The 13,000-nt window shown below is 44.0% G+C and overlaps 1 protein-coding gene across 6 annotated transcripts in view; it reads right to left on the bottom strand.

Moving 5' to 3' along the window:
- Positions 1-13,000, bottom strand: part of LOC122555033 (galactosylgalactosylxylosylprotein 3-beta-glucuronosyltransferase 1-like) — a 96,034-nt gene that overhangs the window by 20,502 nt on the left and 62,532 nt on the right. For 4 of the 6 annotated variants that reach the window (XM_087992928.1, XM_087992934.1, XM_087992929.1 and 1 more), the window contains one exon: positions 1,254-1,780. In XM_087992928.1, the coding sequence (XP_087849054.1) occupies positions 1,254-1,780 (527 nt within the window). Of the gene's footprint in view, positions 1-1,253; positions 1,781-1,970; positions 2,033-11,367; positions 11,422-13,000 lie in introns of those variants that run through there. The other 2 variants (XM_087992933.1, XM_087992932.1) reach the window with 2 other exon arrangements.

Here is a 13,000-nt window from a genome sequence, read left to right as displayed (position 1 = left end):
ACTTGACCCGATTCTAGCATTTAGTGTCACTGTCAATAAGTAGCATCAAAACAATCAAATTATGTTTGCTTTATTTTCTCCAATTTCTTTCCCTGAAATTCACCCTCTGATGCATGCTATCTGCATTAGTGGTAATAATTGAGTTGGATTGATATAGCTACAATGATATGTTTAATACTCAATCCCCAGACGTAAAATTTAAGGCATGCTACAGAATTCCTCCCCTCTACCTACAAACTAACATTAATGAAATGTTTACTTCAGACACCCAAATACCAGCAATGCTAGGGATTTATGTTCAATGGAAAAGCGTGGTGCTGGAAAAGCACAGCAGGTCAGGCAGCATCCAAGGAGCAGGAGAATCGATGTTTCAGGCATAAACCCTTCATCAGGAATGTGGGGGTTGGAGGGAAGGGGAGATAGGGCTGAGAGATAAATAGGAGGGTGGGGGGAAGATAGCTGTGAAGGCGATAGATCAATAAGGTGGTGGGTGAAGGTGATAGGTTGGAGGGGAGGGTGGAGTGGATAGGTAGGAAGGAAGATGGACAGGTGGGACAGTTCAAGAGGGTGGTGCCGAGTTGGAAGGTTGGATCTGGGTGATGAGGAAACTGGTGAAGTTGACGTTGATGCTGTGTGGTTGGAGGGTGCCAAGGCGGAAGATGAGGTGTTCTTCTTCCAGGCATCAGGTGGGTTGGATTTGGCGGTGGAGGATGCCCAGGACTTGCATATCCTTGGGGAAGTAGGAGGGGGAGTTGAAATGGTTGGCCACAGGGCGTTAGGGGTGTTTGGTCCTGTCTCTCCAATGTAGAGAAGACCACATCGAGAGCAAGGGACACAGTAGATGAGGTGTTTGGATGTGTAGGAAAATCTCTACCGGATGTGAAAGGATCCTTTGGGGCCTTGGATAGAGGTGAGGGAGGAGGTGTGGGTTCATCCTTCTATTGAGTTAAGGACTTCCATTCTACCTTCTTTTTAATACAGTAGCTTGTAACCTCACCCTGCAGTAAATGTTTAATTGATATTAGTTATTTTTTAACTAGCAAATTTTCAACACAACCAACTTTACTAGTTTTACTAACAGGAATAAACTACCAGTACTTGTTAAATGTTAATTATGGCAACATGCAATCTATAACAAATATTATTTATCCAGTGACTGTGATAAAGGCTATAAAATAATAGATCACTGCAGAGCATAACACTTAAATGCTTATGCTTTGATACAAGGCTTGTCATGGAGACAAAGGGAGCACCTCCTCAAAGAGTTCCAAACTGTAAGTGTTGTCATCATCAGCAAAGTAAACCACGCCCTCTGATGATTCATTAGGGTTCAATTTGTCTCTCAACCAACGCAGACCCAAATTTCTTTGCAGAGTACCCCTTGGCGTGCGAGAAGATGATTTACTGAGGCCCATCTTCACACTTTTTGGGCTTTGGATGTTCAGGTGGGTGAAGTTCAGTCCACTCTTTTCCAGCAGCAGTGCTACTAAACCGGTCCTGCGGGGAGAGTCCTCAACAACAATCCAGTGCAGGTTCTGTACGTGGAGGAAAGTGTTAGCTAGCCTGGTCAGCTCTGCTTTCTGAACTGGTCTCGTATAGGTCGGTGTTATGACGTAGATGGTTGGTAAGGACTGAGACCACTGGGGAGGTCTGGTGTATATGTATTCCAGTTTGATGATCTGCTGAGTAAGCATTGCTTCCTGGTGGACACAGACACTTTGTTCCTCTTTGTTTTGAGAGCTGTTGGTGAGTATCCTTTTAGTTCCATTGTCAGGCTCCTCTGAAAAGGAAGCGATTAGAGATATTCAAGTTAGTTGCAGAAGCCTTGTGTCTTTCAGTAAACGTCACCTTTCATAGAAAAGCAAAAATTGTGAATACAGAAGTTCAGAAAGTAAACAACAGTGGTGGAAACAGTAGGTTAGATCACATCTGTAGAGGGAAACAGACCCAATGTTTCAGGTCGAGATTACCTTTCATCATAAAGATAGAAGATTAATCAACTTGGGGTTGGTGGAAGGAAGGATGCAGAGATCTGGAAAAACAACAGGGAAGGTGTGTGATTGAGGGTAAAAGAGGAGAGACTAACTGACAAAGGATTGCACAGTACAAATGCCATAGAGGGTAATTGTTTATAGCATTATTAATGGAATATCTTCCAACAGTCTGAGTTTAAAAAAGAGACGAAGGAAGCTAATCTGTCTCAAAACAAGAGAATGCTGGAGAAACTCAGTAGGTCTGGCAGTATCCATGAAGGGAGAAACAGTTAACATTTCAAGTTCAGTATGACTCTTCTGCAGAACGTTTTGAAGTATTAGCCCTTTCTCTCCATAGATGCTGCCAGACTTACTGAAGCCTGTCAGCACTTTCTGTTTCCATTTCAGATCTCCAACATCAGCAGCATTTACTTTTATTATAGAAATTACCAAACTAGATTCAGTTATGACCCGATATATTGATTATGTCCAATTTGATATGAACTGTGCCAAGTCCGAAATATATAGCGGCAAACCTATATATATCAGCCCTGCAACATAGAGATAATACCAAACCAATTCTAAGATATGATCAGATAAAGTCTACCAGAGATCTAACCAAATTAAAGATCAAACAGGAAAAACCTGATAAATTTAGAACATTATCAGATTGGAATAACACTGAATCAGATGTAGAGGGGGGGATTCTTATGACCTTGCTCTTTATAAACTGGCTAGGACCTGAGGCAGTCCCTTTCCTGATGGTCTCTGAGTAATGCTACCTGTGTGAATTTCCCAGAGACAGCCAAATGGGAGGTTGCCTCTGCAAGTTCCAATCAATGTGGAAGAATTGGTGGCACTAAGGCTGCCTTAACCCCGGGATGGTCAGAGCTGCATTGAGACAGGTGGGTGCAGTTGATGCAGGAGGGAGACTCAAGGTGGAATCATACACTGCAGATGTGGAAACAAATCAATAACAATAAGCAAAGGCAGCTACCAAGTCAACATTGTGGAGGGGAAATCTTATTGCAGACTTAGTGGGTTCTACAAATGAGACCTCAATGGTGTGCTAGTTTACCACTCCAGTGATCCAGGGATTTGGCCTCAGATAAGATCCCAGCAACATCCCAAATCTGAGTCAATGTGACTATTTAATTGCCACCCATTTGTGACCCACTGCTGCCGAATGAGTATCTAGTATGTCCAGTCTCTGGCAAGATCCCTCGAAGATAAGCTAGCATGAAGTAACTGATCCAACTACCTACTTTACCAGTTGGTGTCCTCTCTTTGAACCTGCTTCAGGATGATTCTCTCCAGACAGAGCCAAACATGCTATGGGGAATATCAACCAGATATAAATGTTACCAAGCCTGATTTATAGGATGGGATGAAATGTCCAGCTTGAAGGTAAATTTAAGATTAACACTGGGGAGTGGAAGGTGCTGATCCTGCCGCTTTCACATCTTCGATGCTCTCTGATTTCCCAAAGACAATGGTAACAACCTGCAGTTGTCCAGTCCCAACCTGTAGAAAAGCTGTGGGCGTAAACGCTGATGAGTTAGCCAGTCACCTGGCAAGGGGTCCTTTTTATGTAAACAAAAACATTACTCATAGGACACGGGCAATGCTAGCTGGCCAGCATTTATTATCCATCTCTAGTTGCCCTTGAGGAGGTGGGGGTGAGCTGCTTGAACTACTGCAGTCCACTTGGTGTAGGTTGACCCACTTTGCCCTTAGGGAGGGAATTCCAGGATTTTGACCAAAGGCAGTTAAGAAACAATGATATATGTCTGAGTCAGAATGCTGAGTGGCTTCCCATGTACCTGCTGCCCTTGACTTTCCAGATGGAAGTAGTCTTGGGTTTGGAAGGTGCTGTCTGAAGACCTTTACGGAATTTCTACAATGCATCTTGCAAGTAGTACACACTGCTATCCTGAGCATCAGTGGTGGAGGGAGTGAATATTTGTAGATGTGGGTGTGGTGCCAGTCAAGCGGTCTGCTTTGTCCTGGATGGTGTCAAGCTTATTTTGTGTTGTTGTGGCTGCACCCATCCAGGCAAATGGGGAGTATTCTATCACACTCCTGACTTGTGCCTTGTAGATTTTGGGAGTCAGGAGTTGAGTTAATTGCTGTAGTATTCCTAACTTCTGACCTGCTCTTGTAGCCACTGTATTTGCATGGCAAGTCCAACTGAGTTTCTGGTCAATAGTAACCCCCAGGATGTTGATAGTGAGGCATTCAGTGATGGTAACACCATTGAATGTCAAGGCACACTGATTAGATTGTCTCTTACGGGAGATGGTCATTGCCTAGCACTTGTATGATGTGAATGTTACTTGTCACTTGTCAGCCCAAACCCCGATACTGTCCAGATCTTGTTGCGTTTAAACATGGACAGCTTCAGTGTTTGAGGAGTTGCAAATGCACAACTTTTCAGCACCAACATCGATGAATATCTTTACTTCTGACCTGATGATGAAGAGAAGATCATTGATGAACCAGCTGAAGATGAATAGGGCCTACGATACTACCCTGAGGAACTCCTGTAGAGATGTTCAGGAGCTGAGATGACTGACACCCAATAACCACAACCATCTTCCTATGTGCCAGGTATGAGTCCAATCAGTGGAGAGTTTGCCCCCTGAGATCCATTGATTCCAGTTTTACTCAGGTTCCTTAATGCCACACTCTGTTGAATACGATCTTGATTTCAAGGGCTGGCACTGTCACCTCACCTCTGAAATCCAGCTCTTTTGTCCATGTTTAAACCAAGGCTGTAATGAGGTCAGGAGCTGAGTGGCCCTGGCAGAACCCAAACGGTGTGTTACTGAACAGATTATTGCTGAGCAGGTGCTGCTTGATGACACCTTCCATCACTTTACTGATGATTGGGAGGAGACAGATGGGGTGATGATTGGCTGGGTTGGATTTGTCTTGCTTTTCAGGTACAGGATATACCTGGGCAGTTTTCCACATTGCTAGATAGATGTCAGTATTATAACTGTACTGGAAGAGCTTAGCTAGGGGCGTGGCAAGTTTTGGAGCACAGGTCTTCAGTAATATTGCTGGAATGTTGTCAGGGCCCTTAGCCTTTGCAGTATTCAGTGCATCCAACTGCTTCTTGATATCACAGAGGGTGAATTGAATTGGCTGAAGGCTCGTATCTGTAATGCTGGGGACCACTGGAGGAGGCTGCGATAGATCATCCACTTGGCATTTCTGACTGAAGATTGTTGCAAATGCTTCAACCTTATCTTTTACACTGATGTGTTGGGACTTTTCATTAGTTAGAATGGGGAGGCGTCCTCTTCTACCAAGTTATTTAATTGTCCACCACCATTCACAATTGGATGTGGCAGGACTGCAGAGCTAGGATCTGATCCCTCTTGGAATCATTTAGCTCTGGGGCTACCAGTTACAGCTTATGCAGTTTGACATGCAAGTAATCCTGTTTGGTAGCCTCACCGGGTTGCCACCTCATTATTAGGTTGTCCATTGGTGAAGATCTCCATATGGTCTAAATACCAATCCCTCCTTCTCTGCCTGGCCCCAACTAGCCCAAGTTACCTTATTCCTCATGCTCCCTTCACTGCATGGGCCACATTGCAGTACCAGTACTGGCCACTAGCCATGGTGGCACCGACTGGCAGCAATTGGTGAGAGGCCAAAAGATCTTAGATCGGATGAGGCAGATATCATGCTGTGGATACTATATCAGGATAGTGAGGGTGTAATTCCCCTCAGAGGAGCCTAAATGTCTGACCGCAGGAAGGAGGACACACCCCCTACTATAATTGTTAAATTTTGTCCATTGCTTTTGCCAGATCAGTTAAACATGATATGACACCACATAACGGTATGATTAAACCGGACACAGATTATGACACATTAGATACGAATATCCTGTAGAATGATTACAGTACAGATAAAGATCTTCCAGTCTTTGTCTTCATGTTGCTTCTTTGGAAGAGCATTTCAGCTAGTCCCACTCCCAGCATTTATCCATGGCCTGTCAAATCCTTTGAATCAGGTAATGATCCAATTCTCTTTATGAGCCATAATTGAATTTGCCATTACCTCACTCTCGCAGCGTGTCCGTGTCCTAACCACTCACTGAATGTGAAGTGATGTCTGCCTTTGGCTCTGTTACCATGTATCATTTAGGCCAAGTACCAGGCAAGGTTCAAGAGGGAAGCTTACAATCGCTTCTGAACTTTCCATCACTGATTTCCTCCCTATAAATATCTGATAGGTTAGCATTTACCAGAAGCAGAACACAATCAGCTATATAACTACTGTGGGTACAAGATCAAGTAGGAAAAGAAACAGAAAATAGTGTTGCAGAGGATCAGTGCAGCATTTCCTGTAACGCAAATGTATGTTAAATTTACAGCTGGCATAAAATCAGGATTTATAGTTGACAAAGAGGAAAGAAAGTCGAGAGTGGGGTGCTGGAAAAGCACAGCAGGTCAGGTAGCCTCCGAGGAGCAGTAGAGTCAGGGTGCTGCCTGACCTGATATGCTTTTCCAGCACCACACTCTGGACTCTGATCTCCAGCATCTGCAGTCCTCATTTTCTCCAAAGAGAAAAAAACAATGCAAAAAAAGCAGACTGGGCAGTCAAGTGGCAAATGAATTTTAAGAGATAAATGCGGAGTGGTTTCACTTTGGTAGGGAAAACAGACACTTTTTACTCAGAAAAGAAAAAGCTTAACAAGAGCACAGAAAGCTACAGATCATTAAAAGCAGCAACTTGGCCTAAATGATACATGGTAACAGAGCCAAAGGCAGACATCACTTCACATTCAGTGAGTGGTTAGGACACGGAACACGCTGCGAGAGTGAGGTAATGGCAAATTCAATTATGGCTCATAAAGAGAATTGGATCATTACCTGATTCAAATGTTAACAAACTAGCATTTATTTCGTGGTATATTCAATTCACAAGTAATGAAGGTATGTTAAAATTGAACAGGATCTTGGTCCGTTCCCTCAGGTTAGAGCAAGGTTCCAGCCTCCATCTTTATGAAAGGAAACAGAACAGAATCGAATATCTTCATGATTGCGTACTTACTTATGGTTCGGAGCTAGACATGAAATGTAGCACAAACCTGTCCTCCGATCCAAATGACAACTTCAATCTTACAATCAGCATAAAGTCATGTACCAGCCTACTTGAGGAAAGCCCTATCCTGAGACCCTGGTTTCAGTCCATGACCAGAACCTGTCATCATTGTTCTTGAAATGAAGGTGAGTAAATCTGCTTATCAAACTGAGAGTCTAAAGTGGAATAGACATGACCAATCTTTTCTCCGCATGCAGGATTTGGATGATGTAGCAGCACCATGCCACTTTCACTTGAGCTGCCCTCGAAAGCTCCTAAAGGCACAACAAAATATTACACATTATGGTACTCATTGAAGGTGACAAGTCAAGCATTCACACCATAATGAGGCAGACATAACTGTGTCGCACTGATCATGTAGCCAAAATGCTTGACACTCACTGACCAAAGTTTTATGGAGAGTGTGAGTCTTGGGTGTTCTCTCAGGGCAGTTAAAGGAAGTACCACAAGCAGAATTTGATTGCTTCCCTTCGGAGTTCTGATATTGACTTGACTCCTGGGTGAAAACTCCTTAGAGTTCCTACACATTTCTCAATCAAACAAACTTCTTTGGAAGCAAACACATATCAATTAAAAATGGAAGCAAAGCAAAGCCTGGGCAAGCAATTTGTCCAAGATCAGATGTCTGCAAATTCCTGCCTTATTTCCAGCAGAACATTCTGGGCAAAGGTCAGCCTCAGCAATCCTCTAAGTGCTCACCGAGAAACTACCAAACACCCTGATAATGAACATTAACACTTCCACCTCAAAGGTCAAAGAAGAGAGGAACGAAAGTACACAGAAAAGCAGGAGAAAGTGTCAAAGACATTTGCAGGGGTGTGAGCAGAACCTAGAGTTTACAGACCTCAGGGTAGTTTGAACAGGTTGGGTTTTTATTTAGAAAGAAGACTTAAAGGTGGTTTATTGAGGTCTTTAAAAAACTGAATGGGTTGACTGAAGTAGATGTGGTGGGAATGTTTCTGCGTGCATGGAACCCAAAACTTACTATGCGTAGTCACTAATAAGGAAACAAAGTGACATTTCTTTACACAGAGAGTGGTTAGAATGTGAAACGCTTTGTCTCAGGAAGTCGTTGAGGTGAATATCTTAGATCGGTTCAAAAAGACAAATGCATAAAATGTTTCTAACAGGTATGTTGAAGGGCTAAGATGAGATAACTGGAACAGGAGTTAAAGGTAAAGTTGTCATGGTCCCAGAGACTGCTCACATTACAAAGAAACAACTGGTCCAAGTTTAACCTGAGGGTCACCACACCTCAGGTGAGGGGAGAGATTGAGAAGGAGAGTCCTTCAGAGTAACCTCAGCTAGTGCAGGAACTGAACCCATGCTATTGGCATCAATCTGCATCACAAACCAGCTGTCCAGCCAACTAAGCTATTTGATACCTGATCAAAGAAATGCTTGTGCCTGGTTTCGAAGCAGGGGCCCTTTCACTTGTTAAGTGAATGTGATAACCACTATATTTCAGAAATGGAACACCAAAATGGGAGGAGACTCATATGTAATGTAAACACCAGCACTGACAAGTTGGACTAAAAGGCTGATGTGTAGATTTCATATTCAATGTCATGTCTACAGTTGGTGCCCAAATTTATGATCAGTGCTATATCCCATCAAAGTTTTATATCTGTGTACTAAAGAAAATCATACAATCCCTACAGTGTGGAAACATGCCATTTGGCCCAACAAGTCCACACCAATCCTCTAAAGAGTGACCCATTCCCCTACATTTACCCCTAACCTACACACCCCTGAACACTACAGGCAATTTAGCATAGCCAGTTTACTTAACCTGCACAGCTTTGAATTGTGCGAGGAAACCGGAGCAAACCCACACAAACACAGGGAGAATGTGCAAACTCCACACAGTCACCCAGAGCTGGGATCAAACCTTGGTCCCTGGCATTGTGAGGCAGCAGTGCTAACCACAGAGCCACCATGCCACCCCAGAGGGACATCTGCCCATGTGTCTTCAGTTACACGTGACTCTTCTCAAACTATGTTCATGCAGGTATTTTTCAAGCATATCTACCCAAACATTAATCTAAGAAATGCATTTCTTTCCAATGATGGGAAGATAAGAGAGACCATATTGTTAAAAAGAATGCTAGACCAGAATTCATATTATCATGCAGACACTAGCTCCACTGAATTTGAGAAAGAAGTGATCTCATTATTAAGGTATCTCCTGTCTCTGTATTCGAGATTGATTGAGATTCAAGCAGAATCTTTTCAACTCAGTCACTGTCGAAACAGTGAAACCATTTTCAGATCTGGAACTCAGTTTGTGTGTGCAGCAATTCTACCTTTCTGAAAGGAAACTAATTGTTATTGCAGCTCACAACTCCTCAATCAGTGTGGGTAGTTGACCAAGATGATGCATCTATTTAGTCAAAGCGCAGCAGGTCAGGCAGCATTCAAGGAACAGGAGAATCGACGTTTCGGGCATAAGCCCTTCTTCAGGAATGTCGATTCTCCTGTTCCTTGGATACTGCCTGACCTGCTGTGCTTTTCCAGCAACACATTTTCAGCTCTGATCCCCAGCATCTGCAGTCCTCACTTTCTCCTCTATTTAGTCAAAGAAAGGATTTCTAATTAAAGGTACAACAACATGGATTATAAGGTTTCACTGACTCTTTGGAAAGTTGTCCCAAAGACAGGCCAGTTGGCAGATATGGGTGGAAGTGACTAAGGAGCTGAGCAGCAGGAGATGCAGAAAGTGTATCAAGAGAATCCAGACAACCAGGACGGTCTGACATGAGAGTGGCAAACAAATTCGGGTGCCGCATCAAACAGTTGTGAAGCTGCAACTGTGCCAAGCCTCACAACAGCAAGTGACAGACAGAGCTAAATGGTTCCACAACCAGCAGATCAGTTCTAAGCTCTGCAGTCCTGCCACACCCAATCATTAATCATGGTGGATAATTAAGTGACCCACTGGAGGAGGAAGCTCCACAAATATCCCCATCCTCAATGATAGGGCAACCCAGTACCTCAGAGCAAAGTTCAAAGCTGAAGCATTCACACCAATCTTCAGCCAGAAGTGACATGTGGATGATCTGTCTTGGCCTCTAGTGGTTCCCCAGCAAGACAGACGCCAATTGGTAGCTGATGGTGCCAAGGAGTGGCTGAAGGCCCTGGACTCTGCAAAGGCTCTAAAACATTCTGGCACTAGTATTGAAGTTGTGTCCTCCAGGACTCGCTGCTCTCCTAGCCAAGATGTTCCAGTACAGTTACAGCACTGGCATCTACCCGAACAATGTGAAAAATTGCCCAGGTATGTCTTGTACACAAAAAGCAGGACAACTCCAATTCGGCCAATTACTGTCTCAGGAGAAAGTGAGGAATGCAGATGCTGGAGATCAGAGCCGAGTTCTGGAAAAGCGCAGCAGGTCAGGCAGCATCCGGGGAGTGGGAGAATCAATGTTTCAGGCATAAGCCCTTCATTGGGATGCTGACTGATCTGCTGTGCTTTTCCAGCACCACACTCTCAGCCACAATTACTGCCTCATTAGTCTACTCCCGATCATCAGTAAAGTGCTATAAGGGATTGTCAACAGTGCCTTCAAGAAGCACTCACTCAACAATGACCTGAGTACTGACATTCAGTTTGGGTTTCAGCTCCAAACTTCAATACAGCCTTGGTCCAAACAGGGAAGTGTTAATTTACAGAGGTGAGGTGTAATGACTGCCCTTGACATTAAGGCCACATTCGACACATTGTGCCATCAAAGAGTCTGAGCAAAATTAAAATTGATGAGGACCAAGGGAGATAGAAGAATCAATTATCCTAGTGTCCGAGGCCTGATCATCTTCAGCTGCTTCATCAATATCCTTCCCTCCATTATTGGGTCAGAAGTGGGGATGTTTGCTGATGATTGCACCATGGTTGGTATCATTCATTGTTCCACAGATACTAAAGCAGCCCATGTCTAAATGCAATAAGATGTGGACAATATTCAAGCTGATAAGTAGCAAGTAACATTTGTGCCACAAAAATGCTAAACAATGACCATTTTCAATAAGAGTTAATCTAACTATTGCCCCTTAATATTCAATGATGATACTATCTCTGAATCCCCCGACTTACAACATCCTGGATGTCAGCATTGGCTAGAAACTGAAATGGACCAGCTATACAAATACAGTGGCTACAAGAGGAGTTTGAGGCTGGGAATTCTGTAGTAAGTATTCACTTTCTGTCTCCCCAAAGCCTTACCATTATCTACAAGGCATGTGTCAGGAATATGATGGAATACTTTCCACTTACCTGAATGAGTGCTGTTCCAACAACACTTAGCAGGCTTGAGACCACTCAGGACAAGCAGTCCACTTGATGCCATCTCATCCACCAGCTACAAGATTCACTCCCTTCACCATTGAAGCACAGTGGCCGCAGTCTGTTCCTTCTACAAATGCATTGCACTTGCTCATCAAGGCTCCTTCAACAGCACCTTCCAACCTCTGCCATATGGAGAGACAAGGACAGTGGATGCACAGGAAAATCACCTACTCCAAGCCACACACCATCCAGACTTCGAACTATATTGCCATTCCTTCATTATCGCACAAGCAAAATCCTGGGCTTCCCTTCCTAACAGCCACGATGAGTATCTGAACACTCTAAGGACCTTAACAGTTCAAGTAGGCAGCTCACTAGCAGCTGCCTTGGGGAAGTTAGGGATGGGTGGTAAATGCCGGTCAAGTCAGTGACACTGACATCCCATGAATGAGCAGTGAACGAAGAAGTATGCTTTGTTGTCACCATCCACTAAATGCTGTCCTTCCTATTCCCTCGATACAAGCCAGTACCTTGCCTTTGCTTTCCCTTCTCACAGGAGAGCACACAACTTGCTAAGTGTGGAGATCTGGCTCTGGGGTGGAGGGGGGTCATCCTCCAGCAACAGACAGCATACCGTGTGTACCTGCTCCACTAGAAGGAAGTCTTGATCCAGGAGTTTGTGGGTATCAGCAGTGAGCTCCTCAGCCTCCCCAGGAGTCAGTATTCTGACATGTTGAGAGAGCTCATCCTCTTGCCTGTGCACCTTGTTATGGGTGCTCTCACAAGCGTGGAGCTGGATCTCACATCTAGCTGAGGAAGGACATGCAGCTGAGGAGGCTGTTTATTTTGCTGCCTTGATACTCCGATCTCTGTTGGAATCCTTAGCTGTGGTGTGGTCTTTGTTACTGGACCTCAGCAAAGTAGCAAAGTGAAGCTGTTTAGACAAATTCCATATCATAGTCAACAAGGAGGTGCAGCCGAAAGTGACTGAAATACAAGATGGGTTACATTTCTGTTGAGAAATTGACAACCATCCGTGAAGCAGTGAACGCACTCTCCAAGAGAGGAAGTGCTTGGAACAGCAGTCTCTAAATAGCTGTGGCTGAAGCTGCTGAGTGTAAGTGATCAACACATCCCCGGATTTCATCGAAGAAACTCTCCCTGCTATGTACTTATCTCGATGACCCTGGTAAATTGCTCAGGAAATCAGACGCCTGGAAAGTCAAGTCAAGACTCTGCATTAAAGCATTCTACAGCTTCTCAACATTTTTATGCATCATTCATGGAGTGTGGGTATCTCTGGCTCAGCCAAAATTTTACTGCCTGTCCCTTATTGTTCTCGATGGAGTGATGTTGGTGGTAAGCTGTCTTACTCCAGCCAAACATTCCTTAATTACTCCACTGCAGATCCAAGGGATTTCATCACACCCTCACTGCTGCCCCTGGGAAAGCTAGGAAGGAGATCATGATTTTGACTCTACTTCAATGTCTTGGACTTTCCCACTCCCATGTTCTTGACCTGGTCTTACCTGTGGGGAAAGAATCTGCTCCATACCCCCAAAGCTAAAACATGCTTTTACATCTAAAAGAATTAAGTGTCTCCTTGTAATTCTTACAAGGA

Source organism: Chiloscyllium plagiosum, unplaced genomic scaffold, assembly GCF_037043375.1.
Source record: "Chiloscyllium plagiosum isolate Xiang-an unplaced genomic scaffold, Cpla_swu_hap1 HiC_scaffold_12, whole genome shotgun sequence".
In the NCBI taxonomy this organism is placed as follows: domain Eukaryota; kingdom Metazoa; phylum Chordata; class Chondrichthyes; order Orectolobiformes; family Hemiscylliidae; genus Chiloscyllium; species Chiloscyllium plagiosum.
Note: the sequence above shows the minus strand (reverse complement) of the source record. Positions and strands in the feature narration are given on the sequence as shown.